The following is a 22,874-nucleotide window of genomic DNA, read 5'->3' on the forward strand; positions in this document are numbered from 1 at the left end:
TTGATTTGAAGCTGGTCTCTATGATGTTCATGTAATAGATTTTTTTTTTTACTGGAAGTGAAATAGAGCAATGGATCCCTATGCACCCATTTCATATCTCTTGTGATTTTGTAGACGCCATGTGGTATCCCCAAAGTTGTTCCTTTCGTTGTACTGAAGAGTCTCAGTGTAAGTTTTTACTGATACAGATATCTGATTTGGACATATACAAGCCTTTCCATGCCACTTTTATCTTTTTCTGAACTTTTACCATTTTATGTTGCCCTTTCTGTGATGGGAGGTCCAAAGCTACTCACAGTACTCAAGATGTTTTGTAGCGTAACAGTCTCGTGTACTTTGTTCTGTTTCTTTCCCAATCATCCCTAGTTTTTCCTCACATATGTCACTTCACATTTACATGCAATGAATTTCATCCCCCATTTAACTGTCCAGTAACTCAGGCGTGTTGAGAATGCAGTTCTTCATAATAGGTTCTCATCATTACTATCTTGAATAATTAACAAACTTTGTCATCCTTTGTAATGCCCGTCTCAGTCCTCAACGCAATTTCCCAAGGAAGCCCTTTGATGACTTTGTTCCATTGTAAGAACTGACAGATGGCCCAATATTCCAGCTCTGCTTCCTAGCTTTTGATCAGATTATTTTTTTTCCTTTTATCCGTGGAGGGACGTTTTTCTTGTAAGTCCTAGATGCTTAAACATTTCCCTAAAAATCTGTCAAAAGCATTTTGAAAACCATATCATCATAATCCAAATGCTTGTTGACCCCTTCAAAGAACTCCACTGGGTTTAAAGGAGATGACATCCTTTTACACTGACTCTTCCCAAGTACATCATATTAATTCTGATGTCCTCTAATCCTGTTCTCATTATAGTTTCTACTAATTGGTGTGATACAAACATGAAGTATGTTTGCTTCATAGATCTCCCTGGAGACTTTTTAAAAAATTGTCACAGTTTTCATCCTCCTGTCATTATTCCATTTTCATGCTAATTTAACAACAATAGGCTACGAATTTCCTGCCAGTCCTAGTGGCACAGCAAGTCTCAAGATGTGGCAAAACCCAACCCCGGCATTTGCCTTCCCTTGACTCAAGGCACAATACCTTCCTTCCCACTAACATGCTGATGATCCAGTGATGGGGAGGGATTGTTGTCTTCTCCCCCAAACATCTTCCTCACCTCCATATGCTTATCCTTTTGCACTTGTTCCCTTTTAGGGATGCTGCCTTCTCCCAAACATATTACCTTCTTTTCCTTCCCTTTCCGCAGGATGTAAGAAATACAAGACATATGTTTTGTCTTTGAGAAGCTGGGCAAAATACTGTCAGGAGAACACATCTGAAAACTTCATGAGTTAACATGTCCTTGAATAGTACAAGCTGTTTTGATTTAGACTGCAGTTCGCTGCTTTTCCTTCAAGGATTATTGAGGAGTCTTCAGTTGCTGCAGTGATTATCCTCTTCTGCCCAATAATTTACTGGTGCTTGAGATTGCATGCAGGTTGCCAGATTCTGAAATGAACATGTCTTTTGAAGTCAAGAATAAGAAATATTTTTAGCATGTCATTTTAATTTTAATTAATTACCTCCCACCTTTTTTTGCCTCAAGGGTTTTTTAGCATGCCCTTATAAACAATAGGTAGTGAATACAAGCCATAAAGATAAAAAGGTACAGATTAAACTTCCTCATGCCTTGTATTGAAGACAGACTTTTGTTAAGGGTCTTAATTTTTTATAGCAATCTTGGTACACAGACTGAGTTTTCACAGTTGTTTTGCATTTATAGTCTTCATTCTTATCAATATTGATGGCTAGAATTTTCTTTTTAAATTGCTTTTCAAGTCCTGGCTTGAATGATTGAACCAAGACTGTGCAATAAGTTGCTGAAAGATCAGGAAATAGCATCGAATGAGGTCACGCCACAATTAAGCTTTAAAAATGGTATTTTTATAGTATATTATGAGGATAATTAAATTTGTTTTATGTTTAGCAAGAAAAGTTTAGGGAAAAGCAGTTCATAAACAAGTAGTTATTACCACACTATAATCAGCATTGTGCTGTCAGGAAGTTTAGTCTTAGGGCTGTCTGTATTGATGGAAACTCTACTTCACTATGTCATAAAAGAGAAGTTTCTTTTACAGGTCATATATAATTTGAGGTTTGGTTTATTACCAGAACAATGCTTGGTTTTCCCCTTGGAAAGTATGGCAAGTTCAGAGCTTTTGCTGTTGTATCTTGAATCCAGCCATTATCTGGAATGTGTTCTAAAGACAAAATTATGGTGTGAACTGCTGTCGATGAGAAGCCCAGCATAATAACCAGTGTACTCTGGTACAGGACTTCTCTCACTCAGGTGCTTAATCTTGTTCCAGTCTTGTCTGTGAAGCAGCGATGCCCATCATCTCATTCCACAGTCTTTCCTTTTCACCGATGGGAGAAACTCTGATTAGCACTAGATACAAGTCAGAGAAGTGATACACAACATTGTTCCTGATGCATCTTGATTCTGTTGTTCTTTCCTTGACTGTCAGTCAAGATAGTGCCTTCATACCTGTGCAAGGTATACGTAACTTTCTGTCCTTTTTTTTCAGACTTTAGTTTGGAGAACTCTGTCAAAGAAGTTTATATTAAAATGAAGACTTATAATTTCGCTTGTGTGTAATGAATACTGAAAGGACACCTTAAAATGAAATTACTGAATTTGTTTCATATCAAAATACAGAATGTTCATTTTATCTTCTGTGAGTCTGAGAATTTTTTAATAAATAATAATAAAAAAACATCAAACGGAAACACAGGCTTAACTTGAAACATGAGTGCCTGCCTGCTAGTCCAACAGACATGATGAATGATGATGAGTGTAGTTGATGTAAATGTGTCCTATAGTTCTTAAATATTCACTGCTATCACTTCAAGAAACTAATAGTGTAGTGCAGAAAGGTCTTTTTTACCTGTACTGTACTGCAGTGATGTGGAAGCTGTGCTGTTTAGAAGATTGAATGGCAGTGCTAAAATGATGTATGTCTATATATACATATACATCTATATATGTATATAGGCCCACTCACATACTTCATCAACTTGAAAACCTAATAATGCATCACAGATACCATCTTATTTTCTTGCAGTAAATTAGTTTTGTAAATGAGCAACATTTATTTTAAAAAGAGAAGTCAAGGATGACTTAAGACGTTCTTTTTAGAGGCATGTTATGACATTTTGCTTGCACTTTGCTTACTCTGGAGTTGAATACTGGGTAAATGATGTGATAATGATGCTTGAGTGCAATATGCATGTTTGAGGTGGATGGAGGATGTAGCTGATTTTTAAAAGTAGCTTCTGAAAATGAATGCCTTTTATAATTTACCTTTGTTTCCACTGGATCCAGTTCTATTGTAGTAGCCCTCTAACTTTGTTTGAATTTGTGCATTTTCTTAGTCTAACTAAGTGTTTAGAGTGTGCCTATCACCATAATAACTGCACACCTCTAAGTCTAAATTCTGTGACATGAGATCACTGCAAGTCTTGCTCAAAAGAGGTCTGCGTTATCTCACTTTAAAAGAAAAAGTAGGGAGGACTGTAATATTGTCTCTCCCTTTAACTTGAATCCCTACACAATGGGATTAAATCCAATGCTTGTCTGCACTTGTGTGTTTATTCTAATTTTATATGTAGCAGCTTTATGAAACACAAATAACTTGTTACATAAAATGCATCTCTGAACAGTGTGGTCTATCTTTAAATACAGTTTTTAAAATAGACTATTCCAGTCCATAAACAGAGCACATTTGTATGTAATCTTGCTGCACTTTTTACTGTTCTGTAGGTTGTTTTGAACTGCACTGTATTGTTATAAAAGTTTTTTATCTATCACTGCTATGGAGAATCCTATGGACCTGATTAAATGTTTCTCTCTATTCATAGCATTCAGATTTAAGTGGTATGCACTGTTGGAAAACCACAGTTTTATAAGATTGTCCTTTTAATGATTTATTGATCCTTGTGTGTGCTCTGGAGTTGTTTTGTTTCTGAAACTTAATGGATCTGAGCCTGGACTTTCTTTGTATAGCCTGTTAAATGTGAATGCTGCTCCTTATTTTTCTTTGTTTCTGTTTTGTTGGTCTGTTGTTAATCCTGCAGTCTTGTGGTCTTCTGTATGAAAAGTGTTTTGTATACACATAACAGTATTTAGTAAATTAATATAATGCACAAATGAATAGTTTTCTCATTATGGAGTGCCATCATACATACTCACGTTACCCAAAAAGAAGCCAAACGTATGAGTTTACTCAGATGCACAGAGGCAGCTGGGTTTTGTAAATGTGAGGTCCCCAGGCACAAACCTCGAAGCAAATACAGGTGCACAGACAGTGCTAGCGCCAGCGTAGTGAACCCAGTGCATCTGGGGTGTATTGAACCTGCTCTGTGCACGCTGCACAGCTGACTTGTGTGTTGTGTGTGCACAGCAGGCAGCCAGATGTTTCAGAAGGGGCCGACAAATGGCTGAAATCATCTCTTTTTATATGGACAAAATTCATTATCGGTGTTGACAATATCTGCAGCCAATTCTCCATAGGTACAATTTCATCCCTTCTGTTTCTGTTTATGCTTGTGTTCCTCCTGCCTTGGAAATGGCTTTTAATTCCGAGGTGTTTTATATTTTGCTTGATCTCCAGCATGGTGTTTGGCTCAGAGAGGCTTTTTCAGCTGAGCTGTGGGTTTGACAAGGAAAGCAGAATGTTTATTGACATCACTTCAAGTTTCTTACTGCTGTAAACAATGGCTAATGGCTTGGGAGAACGCAAATTATATACCTTGCTTGCTGACTGGAGTGAGTTTGGAATTTGCTGTTAGACCCCAGGAAGTAATTGCTGCCACATGTGGTTATAATGAGTTCACTTTTAACTGGGATGAAAGTGGAAGAGGGGTTGAGAAGTTCTAGGTAATGAAGAGAACTGAGTGATCTGATGCAGAAATGTTTAGCTATAAGAGCTCCTGAATCACATCAGATCTAATAACCAGATGGTTTTGTGTATGGGCAGGTCCCTCAGTTGGACCCCCTGCCAGTGAAACCACTGACTTACTAATGGGTGCATTTAAGGCTGCTATGGAAATTACAGGTGTGCATTTAGGTGTGTTCTCACCTATTTTCATCTAAGTTGGAAGAATTCCATTTGCTACCTGGCTGTAAGTTAGTATGCAAGCTATGCAAAATAAGGTTCTAAATGACCAACCTTGTGAGATGGGTTTTAAGGTGGATGACTGGGGGTTCTCTCCTCCCCACTAGATACTATTATTACTACATTCTGAAAGTAGCGAAAACTTTCGTGAAATTTGCAGAAATTCTGTGATCTATGGAACAATGTCCTTCACATAAGAAATGCCATCGAGTGTTTCTGCATTCTTGTGAGGAAGTGGTGGCAGTTCCAGATTTGGTATCCTGTGCTGGCATCCAAGAAAAATCTTAGGTGAAAAACTGCAATGTAAAAAAACCCTACAGAAACCTCACTGCAGTCACACTATTGTATTCAACTGTAGAAACTACTTAGGAATTATATTCTGTTGTATTGTATGTGGGAGCTTAAGAACAATAACTTACGATAAGTATCATGAAAGCTATTACCTTGATACACAGGGGAATATGCTAAGGATACAGTTTCAACTTCATGTTTCATGACTAATAGCTTAAAACACATCTTCCTAGGCAGGCAATGCTTTGGGCTGTGTTTAAAAAGTCAGATTTTTTACCTAAATTTTATATTTCTATATTTTATTTAAAAGACTTTCTGAGCAATTTTTTCTTGTTTTAATTTGCAGTATTACTTTACTGTTCTTTTTGGCCACGACGGGCAGAAGCCACTGGAGCTCCGTTGCGATGATGAAGTTGATGGAGATGAATGGGTAGAAGCGATTCACCAAGCTAGGTATGAAACCTGATTCTTGATGCTCAGCCCCATTTTATTGTAAATAAATTGATAATAGTTTGTCAATCTAAATTTTCGAAACAGAAATAAATGTTACAGTGCATTAGATGTCTGTTGCTTGCGATTCATGGATAAGTGATATGCCAAATGAATAAAAAGCATTTATATGGAAATAAGCGTAAGAAAGAGGAGGTCAAACCATGACCATGATAAAGTGCAAGAAATAAAATTTTGTCTTCAAAATCAAAGTCCTGAACAACAATCAGTCTTGTCAAAAGGGACATGGTAGGACTTCCAGCCATGCAGTAATCTTTCCCTGAAAAAAGGTCTGTGTGGTGAATAGGCAAGGTTTACAGAATAATCTACAGGAAAGTCATCTAACTGAAGGTTTCGGAAACCTTCAGATATCTTTGCTGAAATGCACTTTCTCTAGCCTCCTCTCATAGACACTCAGCTAATCTACAGTGCCATGGTAACGCATAAGGAACCAGGCAGTTTCTGAGCTGCTTAGGACACGAGCCATGTAAACAGAAGTGGTTTTGCTTTGTAACTAAAAATGAACACCACCAGCTAGTAGTTTTTAATTTAGAACTTGTGAAATGAGACCCTGAAGCTCTAGGTCTTGTGTCATCTGGGCATCCAGTCTTTGGATCTGTGTCCTCTTAGTGTTGGTACCTAGCTGAACAGGGTCTCCTTCTTTCTTGGAAAGCATTTGCTGGGCCACAGTATTAGGTGAGCCACATTTTGCATGGTAGCCCTCCCAGTGATCACATTATTTCATGACTGGAGAAGCTATGAGGCTTTGAACTCAGCCCATCTCAGGAGAGCGTGTCCACCAGTGGGCATACATGAATTTTCAGGGCAGAACTTAGCAGAAAATTAAGCTGAAGTTAAAACCCACACAACTGAAAATATTGACAGCTTAAACTTGCTAAGAAGAAGTTAATCTTGAGGTTCAAGGTGGGAGTGGTTGAATTTTGACTCCACTAGAAAATTATAACTTCAGAAGACGACTGGGTCTCTGTTGTTGTAAGCAAGATCACTCTTTTTATCTCCGTCCCTTTTGCTATTTAACTTTTCCCCCCTTATTTGTGCCTGTCTGAAGTGACAGTACTAATAATATCAAACTGTGGAGACCTCTGTGAGGGATATTCTCAGGGCCCTATGTAATTTGGGGGATTTTCTTAATCTACTTCTCTGCATAGGCCTCTAAATTTCTTGAGGAAGTTTTCCAGGGACTTGCACATGGCTTTTCTTGAACAAAGTATCAACAAGTGACAAAAAAAATTTCTGAAATTTAGTTGCTAAACATACGGGGTTGTACACTACTGTGGTTACCTAATTGTTCTGATGCTTTTCTACTTCAGTGGAAACTGCTTTTATTTGCTTTACATGGTGTCTAGCAAAAAACCTTGGAGTTGCATAATTGGGTCTTTTACCAAAGATACATAATAAAGAAGTGAAAATAATAGTTTTAGACTATTCCATAAGATTTTTCTTGCCAATTTCATTAAACAAAGTAAAACAGATTTGCTTCAGGGATTAAATTTTGCATGTGTCATGATTTATATGTTTTTCCTTGAGTTCGTCTGTATTTTTGACAAATGGGACAAGCTTTGGCAACTTCTTCAGTGTCACTGTTCATTTGAGGCTAGCCTAAGACATTTCTGACCCTTCTCGCAGATTTTTGTTTTGAATTGCTAAATGACTTTTTATGTCACCCTTTGAAGATACTTTTTGTAATATCTCAGGTGTCTTAGATAAAAATTCTGGGAGGTATTGAGAACATTATCCCCCTACCCTTAAACTGAAAACAGGCCTGGGAACATCCTGTTCTGTGTGAATATGTTGGCATTCGTGAAATGGAAATATTTAATTGCTTTCTGGAGGGTCTCATCCTCGTGAGTAGCTATGGTAATCCATGTTTTAGCTGAAACAAAGTAGTTGAGGGGATTTTTTTTCCCTTTTTCCTTTTTTTTCTTGTTTCTTTTCTTAGATTAACATATACAAAAATCTAATTTTGGATTGCTTTTCATGACTTTTTGCCAAATACATGTTTGCAGCCATCAAAATATCTTCCATGTTTTATTTATTTTGAAAGTTAATAAACAAACTGTTGAAAAAATAACACATACAATCTCACTGCACTCCATGTCCCACTCTGAATAAATAGGTATTTTATTTGAATGCAAATTCATAATGAAGGGATTTTCTGCTGTGGCATTGTCTATTGTTTCTTGGAAGATTTCATTGTGGGTGGGATGCCACTGCTTATCATTTCAGAGGTACAGTGCACACTCTTGGAAAGCTGACAGGCATGCTGTAGCTAGATGCTGCATTGCATATGTTCCTGTCTGTAGTGCCCTTTCCTCATCTGAGAGAGATTGTTTGGCTTGTAAGCTTGCAATGGGAGGTGCAATTCAGTATATTTTAATGGGAGTCCATTATGAACTCCACATGCATACCACCTTTTCATCTCTTTCCATTTTATTTGAATTCTCAGTGGTTTGAGTTCTCAGTAATATCCAGGGTGACAGAGTAAGGTTTGTATCTTCTGAGTTAGATTTCTGGGCTGGAGGATTTATTTCTGGCAAACCCTATTTCCTCCATCAGTGACTGCATGTGGAAGTCCTGTTTTGGGCTTTGTTCCTCGTTCCTTGTTCCACGTACCATGGAACATGGTATCTTATGAAATAATCTGTTTCACCCTCGATACACTGACTTTTCACACTCTCTTACAAATTATTCTTCTTTTTTTTTTTTTTTTTTGCATTTAACTCAAAAACTTTTATGCTCCTTTTTTTTTAATGGATGCAGTACTTATCCAATTTCTCAGCCTTTTCTACTTTAGCTTATTGGAAAGTCTTAGATTAAGTGCTTCAGGCTGTAGTTTCATGTATGCTTTAGTCCTGCATAAGCCCACATTGCTGCTGAAGGAAGCAGCTGTAATTCCCATAAGTCAGCCATTCATTCCCACACCTTTACCAGCCCTTCTGTCATGCAGGCACAAGTGTGAACCTAATTGGGAAACTGATTTACACTAAAAGGAATTATGTTTTGTTTATTTTTTGCCAGCTTAGTTTTAATCTGTCTCATTCCTCCGTGTCTATTCACTGCACATCCACACAACACACCTGTGTTCAGGGCACAAGGGAGAGGGAAGTTTATGGGTGGGATGTGGTAGAGCACGAGTGCTGTGCAGGGGGGAGAGTGGGAGTGCTTCTTTCAGCTAGGTCGCTGTTTAAAGCGTATGAGGAACTACTGCCCTCCAGCCAGCAATTAAAAAAAAAACAAACGCTTGCTCTCAGATTTGTTGGCACACTTCACTTGCTAATGCAGGGTGCATTTCACATAGTATTTTGCAGGCAGTTGTAAGCTCAGTATGGTAGCTCAAAGCTGCTTGGAAGCTCAGAGCAAATGCCTTGCTACTAATGCCTTGCTGTTGGAGAAACTGTATTAACTGAGACTTGGTGCTATAATAACCACGATTTTGTAGTTTCCAGTTGGTTAGGAATGAGGCAGAGAGAATTTGAATAATACTTAAAAGATGGGCAAAGCAATCTCATATCTGCCTTCCAAATAATGTCTAGCTAGATCCACAGAACAAAGAGGTAAGGGTTGGCAGAGCTGGTAGCTTGATAGAAGTGTGGCTGATGCTGCTCCCTATACCCGGGTTGAACTAGAAGTGAGCCTGGGCATGTAATCCCAATGCAAATGAACACACATATGTACATGCAAACACAGCTGGCCACACAGATCAGCACAGACAACAACATTCAGCACTTACATGGGTGCAGACAACACCAGCAGCCTCATCTGTTTCCCTCTCTGACTGATCAGGATGAAGGCATGGTAGTGGAAAAATACATACAATAGATATATACAGTATGGATCCCCCCAGTAAATAGCCTAGCCATGCAGTCTGTCCAGGAGCTGTTCCTGGATCCTCTTTCTCCCCAGTTGCTGGCACCTGGAAGTACAAGCCCCCAGTGCCCGCAGACCCTCTCCAGTTGCTGGTATTCAGTCCTCATCACACAGATACACATGCATCCCCCCGTTCCCAGCACACTGTGGATCCCCCAGTAACTGGTCTAAGACAGTCTTCCAAGTGACTGGCCCTTGACCCCATGTACTTCCATTTACCTCACACACCCACACCACACACACACATATGCACTGTGGATCCCCCATTAATTGGTGCACAGGTCCCCCCAACCCTGCACGCATGAGCACATGCAGAGACCCTAACACTATGGGCTTAATTACTCCTGTAACTGCCTTGCACACTAAGTCTAGCTGGTAACTAGCCCTCGGATGTTCTCATCTCCAGCTGTCACAGGCACAGACAGACGCATGCAAATGAGTTTCTCAGTCAACCACCCCATCTCACAGTCTTCCCAGTAGCTGGGTTAGATCGCTTGTGCCCTCCAGTAGCCAAATCACAGAGTCTCTGATGATCCAACCTAGACTTACTGCATCTTCAACACCTGGCTTCCCAGCAACTAATCCTACTCACCAGCTGGTCAGGCTTGACAGTGGCTGGTGCTCACACACTGATATACACACCCAGACAATATGTATACACTGCTGCGTCTCCAGTGAGTTACTGGCACTGCAGACACACAAGGGACCTATGGTCCCCTGGGTCCCAACGCCAGTAGCTGGCACTTAGAGCTCCATGGATGCGTATATGAAGTCCCCTCACCCAGGAATGTAGTTAGAGTTTGAAGACAGGATGGACTGTGCTGATCGGGTCAGATTTTCCTGGATAAAGGAGTGCCAAGACAATTGGAACAGCTAGTTTTAGTGTGAGTTGTGAGTCTGATGAGTAACATTGGCTAATGAGGTGTGTTTTCAGGATTGTCTCATTCTCACCCGAGAAGGTACCTTTCCCCCTCCCTGAACACCCATGCTCCTATAGTAAGCCATTCCCCAACTGACACGGTTTGGGAGGATGAAACCTCCTGTGGTTGTTGGGGCCACCCTTCTGACAGACTCTCTATTCCAGTTTATATTTCCCTGTATCAATTAAAAGGATTTTGTAGTAAAAATCATTTGGGGTGTAGATTTCTCATACTCCCCCATGTATCACACCGTCCTACACCCACCCATCCTCCAGTCCCAGTTGCTTTAGTTGTTCACCAGTCCAAGTGCCATTTCCCACCTGTTTGACTGGAAGTCAGCAGATACCTCTTCTACAGCCTTTCTAAACAGTTGTTCATGTGGATCTGAAAGCCCATCTTAATTTTGTCTCTTCTGATAAGCCTCAGCCCTCTAACCCTCACAGCCATAGGTGTCCTTTTGTATCCCATATCATACAGGAGTTCATTAAAGGTTAATGATACTTCTGTACAGGTGGTCTCTCAAGTCACCTTGGTTAGTCATACAGATGGATTGCATAAGTTCTATTGCAACTTTTAGTGTTCCCATTCCTAGTGTGGCTGTTAATGTGCTATTAGACTTTAAAACTTGTCTGGAGGCTATTCCTTCTCTGTTAAGGAGACCTGTAGCTGCTTGAAGGTGGTTAGTATGGGCAGATGCAGGCAATTTTCTTTGCCTTCTAGAGCCATATTGCTGAATTTTCATAAAGAGTTGATTAGGTTGTGCATTTTGCATTTCAAAAGGGTGATTTGCTATGATCATAAATAGTTCTGGCCAGGTCCAATGCCAGGTTCTTTCAGCTTCCTGAGCAGCTTTAGTACAATTAGCATAGAGTGATCCAATGAACCATAACTCTGGTCTGAATTCAGTACAAAAATCAAATATATTTGCTGGTAGCACTAATGGAGCCTTTATCTTGGTCCGCTGCCACAACAAGGAGACCTAATAATGAGGCAGTGGTTAAACTTTCTCCAGTTTTCCTACACTTTCTGAGCATGGCAACTGTCATGGGGCCTAAATGATCCATCATTTTTCTCAGGACTTTGTTCATTTCTTCCTGTCCTGTAGGTAGTGGTCAATTGGAACTTAAGGTTCTTGAAATACCTGTTTTGAGTCCTGTCTCTACAGATGATATTAGGAGATAGGTATAACCTCAGCTTTAAGGATGCTCTGTCTTTGAGTCTTACTACCTATTATTATAAATTTATAGAATTGCTTCTCTCAATAAAATGTTAATACCAAGTCATAAAAATCTGTGGTTCGCAGCAGTTACTTCTTTCTATTACACAATATCCAGGCCAGAGAACTGGATCTAGCCTGGCTGCATACAAGTTGTTTTATGACTTCTCATCTTCCTTTGACATTTGAACATTTGGTACAATTTTCTTTAACAAAGGATTTTGTACATGTGTATAATCAAGTCGGTATTGAAACTCTGCCCTCTTGGAAGGCTTCTGGCATTATGCTGGATATACAGGTTATCACTTTAGACATGATGATCTTTAACTCATACATACAGAGAGATGGATGAAAAGGGCTGTTGGAAGTACGTGAAGTTTATTCGAAAATCCTATGATTTTCCTTTCCTAGAACAAGTAGCAGTTTTGAGAAGGAAAATGGATAGCCTATTCTAAGTTACTGTAGGTGTACATAGGCTTTTCTAATTATCTCTTCTTCATACTGCTAATTATGGGAGTGAAGGAAATGTTGTTTGGTTTCCAGGCTGAGACTGACATTTTAGACAGCCAAAGCCACTAACTAGGCAAAATACTCTAAGTACATCTCAAAAGAACAAAAACTTGTCAATCTTCCATAGCATACTTGTTCCCTAGTAAAGCAAGTCTGTGGAAGTCTAGCTTAATGCATTTAAAGAAGCTGAAAAATTTAGATGAAGTTTCTTCCCCTAAAGGAGGAAAATAAAGATTTTAAAAAGTGGTAGAAAAACATCGTATCTGGTATCTTGAGTCTTACATCAGCTCTGACTGCAGCTGCTATTCACCCTTTGTGATTCTGTGTCCTACTGTTTTCCTCAGTCTTGAATAAAAGCAAAGTCAAATCTGTCAAATTCTGTATTGGAAACATTTGGTAGCAAAAGTTTAAGAAAATTTTGAAAAGAATAAATAGAAGAAAAGGTCTTGTAACCTATCTGGATCTGGTTTTAGGTAGAAAAGACTATTCTTCATATGAAATGTAAATCAAGGTAGTGCTGCAGGCACTAAGGAATGCATTTTCTTACATATGTTACATATATTTTTATCTTCATCATGTCTCTCATCATTGTAAAACAACTAGTGCTAACTGTATTTCTAACTCAGACCCTTTTTATCATGTGCAAATGCCTTTTAGGGTGCAAAGAGATTAAGTACTATGGTTTCTGAAAAAACAGGATTCTTACAACACAAAAAATATTATTGAACAATTTTAAAGAACTGAGTATCATACTTCACTACCATTTATTGCACAGTGAAGATATATAGAATCATAGAATCATTTAGGTTGGAAAAGACCTTTAAGATCATCAAGTCCAATCGTTAACCTAGCACGGCCAAGTCCACCTCTAAACCACGTCCCTAAGCACCACATCTACATGTCTTTTAAATACCTCCGGGGATGGTGATGCCACCACTTCCCTAGGCAGCCTGGTCCAGTGATTGATAACCCTTTCAGTGAAGAATTTTTTCCTAATACCCAATCTAAACCTCCCCTGGCACAACTTGAGGCCATTTCCTCTTGTCCTATCGCTTGTTACTTGGGAGAAGAGACCAACCCCCAGCTGGCTACAGCCTCCTTTCAGGTAGCTGTAGAGAGCAAGAAGGTCTCCCCTCAGCCTCCTTTTCTCCAGGCTAACCAACCCCAATTCCCTCAGCCGCTCCTCATCTTGTGTGTCTCTAGACTTGTGCTCTAGACCGTTCACCAGCTTCACTGCCCTTCTCTGGACACGCTCCAGCACCTCAATGTTTTTCTTGTAGCGAGGGGCCCAAAACTGAATGCAGTACTCAAGGTGCGGCCTCACCAGTGCCGAGCACAGGGGGACGATCACTGCCCTGGTCCTGCTGGCCACAGTATTTCTGATACGAGCCAGGATGCTGTGGGCCTCCTTGGCCACCTGGGTACACTCTTGGCTCATGTTCAGCCGGCTGTCAGCGAGCACCCCCAGGTCCTTTTCTGCCAGGCAGCTTTCCAGCCACTCTTCCCCAAGCCTGTAGCATTGCCTGGGGCTGTTGTGACCCAAGTGCAGGACCCGGCACTGGGCCTTGTTGAACCTCGTACAGTTGGCCTTGGCCCATGGATCCAGCCTGTCCAGATCCCTCTGCAGAGCCTTCCTGCCCTCAAGCAGATCAACACTCCCACCCAATTTGGTGTCATCTGCAAACTTACTGAGGGTGCATTCGATCCCCTCGTCCAGATCATTGATAAAGATATTAAAGAGAACTGGCCCCAGTACTGAGTCCTGGGGCAATATGGATGAATATGAATATAGCTTCATGACAGATTTTATGTATGTTGTTTTACTTGTTGAAAGAGATGCCCTGATTTTTTTTTTGCCATTTATTGTTTACTATTACAATAGTTAAAATGTAACAATAAATGTAATAGAATTAAATTCACTTCTTACTCTTTTTATAATCTATTCAAGGAGGAAAAACTTTTGCTTTATGATAGGTATGGGAACTCATTCTAATTATTTTAAATCTAAGCTTGCTTTCAAGGTTAGGTGCTGAATTTAATAGCTGTACTCAATATTGGCCCCCTCAATTATATAACTGCACTAATACTGATTGAAAGGGCAGTAAATACATACAAAAAAAGATTAACTGGAGAGGATACACATTATTATGTTTTTAAAAACCTCACTATTTAATAGCAAATGTTCATTTTTTTATGAGTGCTGTAACAAGTAGAAAGAAATTTAGAAGGAAAAGATGTGCAATCAAAAAATGCCTTCTGTCAAATCCTGTGCTAACTTGACAGTGGAAAAAGATACGATATTCAGCATTTTCAGTGATAGATCATAAAATAGCAAGACATCCCTTGTCAAAGATTTGGGGCTTTGTTCTGCTGTGTTTTGTGCAGTTTGGTCTTTATCTTGTAAAATTATGTAACTCTCAAAGGAACAAGCTTCCTGAAATCTAGGTAAAGAGGCTGTATGTGTCTGTAGATTTTGCTGAATCAAGGCCAGCAAACAGGCGTGTCGCAGGACTGTGTGTTGTCTGCACATTTAAATTATCTATGTAGAGATACTGAATCACATGAAAGAATAATTTGAAGAAAATGTTGCACAGGAAGAAACTGATTTCTCCTTCACCTGAACTTGGAACAGTACTTCCAGTATGATGCTTGTCCTGCTCTGATGGTAACATCTAACTGCACTAGGGAAACTGTAATTTTTCAGGAAAATAGAAATCAAAGGCAGTTTGTCACCAAAGAGCTAAAAGAAAGACTGATACTTTAGTTCCTCTTACTAATTAGAATAAATACATTTATTTACTGAATAATCTCAAACTGACCTAAACAATAAAATAGATGTTAGCAAACTAAAATGATGTTATGATGGGAATTCTTCAATAAAGAGATCTGACAGGTGGAGAGAATTAGAAATAGGTCTGATGAAGTGACAGATGCTCCCCCTAAGTCCTTCCAAAAGTTGGAAAAAAGCATTCCTTAAAATAAATAAAAGAAATTGAATTAATCAAATTCTTGGGCTTAGCCTGAGAATTAGAAGCTCATAAAAAGATGAGTGCAATTATCTTGCTCTCGATACTGGGAAACTGAGTACTGCTAGCACCTGTGTCTAAAAAGGATATTGAACACTATAAGTTTGGATGATTTATGATCAAGCTATTCATTATATATTAAACCAACCAAACACAGTTTTGCAGGTTTTTTGTCACTGGTGCAGTATTTATTCCGTCAATATCTCATAAGAGGATATGGAAGACAATATTTGGCTATTTTTACTAACATCAATGTTTTCCCTTTTAGTTATTCAGATATTCTCATTGAAAGGGAGGTGTTAATGCAGAAGTACATTCATCTTGTCCAGATTGTAGAGACTGAAAAGATTGCAGCCAATCAGCTTCGACATCAGCTTGAAGATCAAGACACAGAAATTGAAAGACTTAAATCTGAGGTGTGTGCCAGAGCCATCAATTATAAAATTTTACTTGTGCATTGCAATAATACTCAATATCTCTGTAATATTTGTGGAATTAACGGAACCCAGTAAGGCTAATATGTAGTAGTCCCCCAATGAATCCTTGGCTAAACATTTTTCTTAGAAATATTGGGGACTGTTAAACAGATTGGATTACTTCTTTGTCATAGACTTTAAGATGACACATTGCTTTGCAGTATGGGTTCCAATGACTGCATTATTTCCTGCCTGTGTTCACATGGTAAGTTTGATCCTCAACACATTGTCTCTCATTGTGACAGTATTCAGAATTATTTCAAAATGCTCTGTTTCACTGAATATTAAAAATTTCGTTGCAGACCTGAGCTGATAAAGTCTGAAAGACACACTAGGTTTTGAGAGGGGAACCAGCTCTCTTCTCATCCTTCCTTCATCTGGATCAAGAGCCTTGCTGGTTTTCAGAGAACTGTGTTCATGTCCCTATGACCAAATACATGCTTGTCATTCTGTGCAGCTTTAACAGGCTTGAAGAAGGGGAAAATATTTATCTGTTAGTTCTGTAACTGAAAGTTTCGTTGACTTGAGAAAGCATTTAATGAATGTTTCTTTTTGCCAGATTATAGCTCTCAATAAAACAAAAGAAAGAATGCGACCTTATCAAGGCAACCAGGAAGATGATGATCCTGATATTAAAAAAATTAAAAAGGTAAGCATGCAATCGTCTGTGCTTGAGAGGAGAAACGTGGGATGGGAAGTATACTTCTGTATTTTAGTCTGTCTAGTTTTGTCTTCATTTATTTTCATTAAATACAGTCAAATCACCAGATTCCTTTTGCCCTGCCCCAACTTAAATGTCTTAAATTACATCAGCTTCCTGTTTCAGTGCCACATTTATCCCCTGATGTATTTGTTACTTAAGTATTCATTTTAACTTGAGAGGTATATACTCAGTTTCTTAAAGAAGCTTGCACATCGCATTCCACTGCTTGTAAAGACTGAAATTAAGTCATGAGCTATGTCCTGTAGGAATCAAGTGTATAGTGACTTTATACTCCCTTCTTCTAGAAATGCTTATAAAGACATAAGAGAATGACTTATATTCTGTCCCTGTAGCTGGAATACAAATATTGAAAACACAGAGAGCAGTCTTGGTTTAGGTTGTCAGCAAGTCGGTTTGATGGTGATTGTTCCCAGATACTATGGCCAATGTTTTTAATAAAAGGGACAGAATCGTCCAAATCTGTACAGCATTTACACATGCAGCTTTTGGTAATAGGGTTTAAGGCTGGATATAGTCAGCTGCCAGAACTGTGCCCATCGCTGACTCCCACAAATCCTAATGCAGGAGCATGAATGGAATTCATGCTTGAAGATGTGGGGTAATAGTATTGCTGGCCTTAGTGTGTAATACTAAGCAGTATATTGATATTTAGCTTTAAATACACATGCTAAGTGGTATCTTCAAAAGAGAAAACAAACTAGTTTAACAGCTATTTTAGGATTATGTCAATAATGATATTGAATCTATCTTGAAATGTGCTAACTGGAAGCTTTGCACAATGTTTTTGGGAGTATAAGAGAAATGTGTAAGGGGAAATAAAAGGAGTTAAAAAACCTGCACAGTGCGTAGCAGAGTTGTGCTGATAGGAAGAGTATATACAAATGTACAACATTTGACCTTGCTGTAAAAAGTACCTTAATATGTATGTGATATCTTTTCAATCTGTTTCCTGGCAACAAGTATGACCAGGTGTTTGTGGAAATTCATTAACAAACAAAAATCTGAAAAAAAGATTATTCAGGAGCAATTATAAATCAATAAGGGCAACAGACTTTTTTTTTTTTTTTTTTTTAAACAGAGGCATTTCATTCAAAGGGTTATTTCTACAATGAAGAGCTTATCCTAAATCGTGTAATGTTTTTTCTCATTCTTCTTTTCTGTTTGGTCCATTTTTAGGTCCAGAGCTTTATGCGGGGCTGGCTATGTAGAAGAAAATGGAAGACTATTGTCCAAGATTATATTTGTTCTCCCCATGCAGAAAGTATGAGAAAAAGAAATCAGATAGTTTTTAACATGGTGGAGGCTGAATCCGAATATGTGCATCAGCTCTATGTTCTTGTGAATTGCTTTCTGCGGCCCTTAAGAATGGCTGCAAGTTCAAAGAAGCCACCTATCAGTCACGATGATGTTAGTAGCATTTTCCTCAACAGGTACGGTGGGTTTTGTTTGCTTTTTGGGGGCTTTCTCTGACTGCTTCTTCACATTCTGCTTCACTTGACAGTAGTGAGGTCTGGCACTTGTTTATTTGCTCTGATGTAAGTAATGTCACTGAGGTAGACTATGATTCCAGGGGTAAAAGGCAAGGTGCTGTTGGTGATGCTGTTTGAAACCAGCTAGACCTCTTTGTCTCCTTACATTCTATTTCTTTCTCTGCTAGAGGAGGAAAAGGACAAAGCATGCCTCTTGGGGCAGTTCTCATAATTTTCTGTCACCTTTTCTGTTTCTTTTTCTCTTAAGAGAGCAAAATTGGACTTAGTAGCCTCATATGATCCAGATAAGACCCTTAGGATGAGTGCATCCAATCTTCTATTTTCTGTTGTCCTGCCTAAGGAGCCTCCTTCCCTCTCACTTGTCTTTTCATATCCTACGAAAAAGAATTGTTCTTTGCATTAAACATCCAAGTACTATTATAATGAGTATGTACAAATAAGCCAGCAGGCATCTAACATTTGATACAGGATTGGGATTGCATCCAAGTCTGCCCCAAACTTCTAAGAAATAGAACATATTCTTCTAGTTATGAGACAGCAGCAAGCAAGAATGTAGATGACTACCACTGGCTTAAGGTTTCTGCATCTTACTCGTCCACTTAAACTGCTGAGTGCATTGTCAAGGATATTCTTGGAAAACCTATTCATTGAACTGTATAGAACATGTTATTTAATAGTTGAGTTTCTTTAAAAGAACTAACCAGTTTTAGAATATTCTTTCTACACCAAATACTATATATTTTTTACACATACTACACTAAACAATGCAATAAAAGGAAGCACTTCCGTAATAATAACTGTCTTCTGGTTTTTTTCTGGCAAAGTGCAAAACATGCTACTAACCAGGAAGAGATGTTTTTCTGTGAATTATTAATCAGAAAATAAAACCTGAATTATCTTTCTGTTTGCTTAAATACTTATTTTTCAGTGAAACAATCATGTTTCTTCATGAGATATTTCACCAAGGCTTAAAAGCAAGAATAGCTAATTGGCCTACCTTAATCCTTGGTAAGTTACTATATTTTTCTCTAGGGGTACAATTTTCATTTTTATTCTTGAAATTACAGTAGGCTTTTAAAATATTTTTTTTAAGACAGGACTTGTTTAAAGTCCTTTTTGAATGGAACATGTTTCCAGAACTGACACCACACGATCTGGTGTAGTGGGAGTCCCACGTGGGCAGTAATAACTGTCTTCCAGTCTGTATATGAGAATGCCTCTGCCCTAAGCATTGATTAGACATGGGCCCCTGAATTTTCAGTGATATTGTCTGATTATTACGTGATCAGAACAACCATGTTTTGGCAGGTGAAAGAGCTGAGTTTAATGCTTCTAAAATCTCAGTATATCGGACACAGGACTGATTATAGTAATTCACTTCCATAGAACATAGTAGTTTCTTTAAAAATATATTTCAAGAGATGAGTAGCTGGGGGAAAAAAAGCATTTCTTGACTTTTTCTAGCTGACTTATTTGACATTCTGCTGCCAATGCTGAACATATATCAAGAATTTGTTCGGAATCATCAATATAGTCTACAAGTACTGGCAAACTGTAAGCAAAACAGAGACTTTGACAAACTCTTGAAGCAGTATGAAGCCAACCCAGCTTGTGAGGGGCGAATGCTGGAAACTTTCCTTACTTACCCCATGTTTCAGGTAGTCTCTGTATATTTTTCGTGATTATTTGTTTTTAATGTTTGTTTGATTCATTTTGTGTTACTGACTTCACGATTGGTTGAAGATTCTTCTTGCTTAACTAAACATAGTCTCATGCAAATTAATGTAGTTTTCATTTATTTCATTACTATACTGAAACTCTGCCTGTAGAGAGCTTTTCTCCAACTATACTGATTCACAAATAATCAGATTACTGAAATTCACATACTATTCAGAATCTTACGTATGTTGAAGGGTAATGTGGGATGAGGACTAGTGCCAAAAGAAAAAAAGGTGAGAAACAATTACTTGACTTCTGCCTGCTGCAGGATTATGAAGCAGTCCAGACAGAGATAATATAGCTGGTATAGCAAGTTAGAGCAGCCACAAGCTTTTTACTAGGAATACATTCTGAAATTTTCCTCCCACTTTGTTCTCCAATGACTTGGTCTTTAGAAAATGAAAAATATATTGCAAAAGTTTTGAAAGCATTATTTATCCTTCTCATATTTTGTCTTGATCTGCCTGGATTAATTATTTGTGGCTGTTTAAGTGGTCTGTGAAACACTGGTCTGATGATTTTATGTCTTTTATGTTTAATCTAACATTTTACTCATCAAGACAATAGTGAATCCCCTCAGTTTTTTCAGTTACTGACAAACTAAGTAGAGTAAAAAAGAAAAAAAAGGGGCATCACTGGCACTTGTGTTAGTGCTAGTTATTCATGTTAGTCTAAAGGGCAATTAGCACCTGTAGCAATACATTTTCTTAGCTTTGAGCTTGTATATTGTAAAGTTTTGGGATTTTTTTGGTTGAGCTGAAAAAAGGCCATGATATCTTAGAAGGGAGAGAGAGGGTCCTATTCATATGTGATGGAGGATGTCATTGCTGATGACTTTTCACTTCAGCATAATAAGAAGTCATGTCTCCTTCTCCTAAATAACTTCTATTCTATAAAGACAAGTTATACTGCAGTTTATGATTAAAAGCCCTGAAACTGTTTTAAGTAATAAATGGATCAGGATCCTTGTGCTACTCTGTGGCCTTTAATAGTCAAATACTGCATATTCTTCAATGTCCATTAGTGCAACGTGAATTTTCTCTAAATACAAACAGGTCAGCTGGCATTTCAAAGTCACGAGAAATTTAGATGCACTTATCCTATTAAAATTGAGGGAAGGTATATATTGATGTCCCCGGGAGTTTTGAAAGTTTTCTCTACTGGCACTTGGATAGCAACATGAAACAATGAAATTTAATTTCATATTTGTGGCTGCCTTTGATCTGATCTTTTCCTTAAAATATAGTGCATAGATCTTGTGCTTCCTCAAACTGAAAACATACATAGGCATACGCATTCTCTATCACCCAAAAGTTCAATATTTTTGGCAGTAGTTACATTTAGAATCTACGTGTAATCATTAAGCTGTTGATACTCATTTAAAAAAGACTATGCTTGCAAAACTTTTCTGACCAAGATAATGGCTAATACTTAACAAAGAGCTGTACTGGAATTATTCCTTTAAGGATTTATTGATTTTATACCTAATTTGTTTTAAGATTCCGAGATACATTATAACACTTCATGAACTTCTGGCTCACACACCACATGAACATATTGAGCGAAAAAGCCTTGAATTTGCTAAATCTAAACTAGAAGAACTTTCAAGGTAAGATTTTTCTACCTTATGTTTGATAATCTTGAATCAAAGATTTTGAAATTAAAAATCTGTTTTCTTTATTTTGGCTTGGTTTTGTTCTTTTTTAAAAAGTTATTTTAAAGAAAAGGATCAAAACCAAAACAAAACAAAGATAATAAAAAAAAAATACCCCAACCTACTATTTTGGCTTTTTTTTTTTCTTTGATAACATAAATCTATGAGTGTCTCCTTGTATTTTGGGTAGGGGAGAATAGGAGTTGTTATAGGACCCACCTGCTCCTGTATTATGAACAAAGCAATTTTATTTACATAGAGAAATATGTATTTTTTTCATAGTTTAAAGAAAAAGGGTATTTCCAATACTCTGTGACAAGGGGAATCAATCAGGGTCTTGAAAAGTACTGAATTCTCAAGCTGTGTTATAGTTTACATGCATTAATGAAATAACCGATTTTCACATATGCTTCAAATAATGTCAGATAAACAGGAACTAAAGATATATTTTGAGAACTGGTGATCCCTGTAGAAACCTGCAAAATGAAGCTCTTCCCTGAACTCCCAGACCATTCTTAGATGTTCCCCTCTGTCAGCTCAGTAAGAAATTTGGTTGTTACCTCTGGGAAACACAGTTTTCTGCTGTAAACTAAGAAATGCTGCATGAACTTCAGGATATAAATCTTGAGCATCGGGAGTATTGACCAGAGATGTACTTGAAGAGTACTTGGTTGTAAAAGAGGGATCACTTTATAGAAGGCGGCCAACAGCATCCTGGCTCGTATCAGAAATAGTGTGGCCAGCAAGACCAGGGCAGTGATTGTCCCCCTGTACTGGGCACTGGGGAGGCGGCACATCGAGTGCTGTGTTCAGTTTTGGGCCCCTCACTACAAAAAAGACATTGAGGTGCTGGAGCGTGTCCAGAGAATGGCAACGAAGCTGGTGAAGGGTCTGGAGCACAAGTCTAGAGACGCACAAGGTGAGGAGCAGCTGAGGGAACTGGGGTTGTTTAGCCTGGAGAAAAGGAGACTGAGGGGAGACCTACCTGATCACTCTCTACAACTACCTGAAAGGAGGTTGTGGTGAGGTGGGTGTTGGTCTCTTCTCCCAAGTAACAAGCGATAGGACAAGAGGAAATGGCCTCAAATTGCTGCAGGGGAGGGTTAGGTTGGATATTAGGAAAAATTTCTTCAGTGAAAGGGTGGTCAGATATTGGAACAGGCTCACCAGAGAGGTGGTGGAGTCACCGTCCCTGGAGGTGTTCAAAAAGCATGTAGACGTGGCACTTTGGGACATGGTTTAGTAGACATGGTGGTGTTAGGTTGACAGTTGGACTTGGTGATCCTAGAG

General features: G+C 38.5%; 1 protein-coding gene across 4 annotated transcripts in view; it reads left to right on the forward strand.

The window, feature by feature from the left end:
• Positions 1–22,874, forward strand: part of RASGRF2 (Ras protein specific guanine nucleotide releasing factor 2) — a 131,962-nt gene that overhangs the window by 33,456 nt on the left and 75,632 nt on the right. For all 4 annotated transcript variants that reach the window (XM_054810426.1, XM_054810423.1, XM_054810424.1 and 1 more), the window contains exons 2-8: positions 5,819–5,925; positions 15,790–15,937; positions 16,557–16,646; positions 17,898–18,151; positions 19,140–19,219; positions 19,676–19,869; positions 21,430–21,539. In XM_054810426.1, coding sequence (XP_054666401.1) covers positions 15,824–15,937; positions 16,557–16,646; positions 17,898–18,151; positions 19,140–19,219; positions 19,676–19,869; positions 21,430–21,539 — 842 coding nt within the window. In that variant the 5' untranslated portion in view covers positions 5,819–5,925; positions 15,790–15,823. The remainder of the gene's footprint in view (positions 1–5,818; positions 5,926–15,789; positions 15,938–16,556; positions 16,647–17,897; positions 18,152–19,139; positions 19,220–19,675; positions 19,870–21,429; positions 21,540–22,874) is intronic.

The sequence above is a fragment of the Grus americana genome, chromosome Z (genome assembly GCF_028858705.1).
Source record: "Grus americana isolate bGruAme1 chromosome Z, bGruAme1.mat, whole genome shotgun sequence".
In the NCBI taxonomy this organism is placed as follows: Eukaryota; Metazoa; Chordata; class Aves; order Gruiformes; family Gruidae; genus Grus; species Grus americana.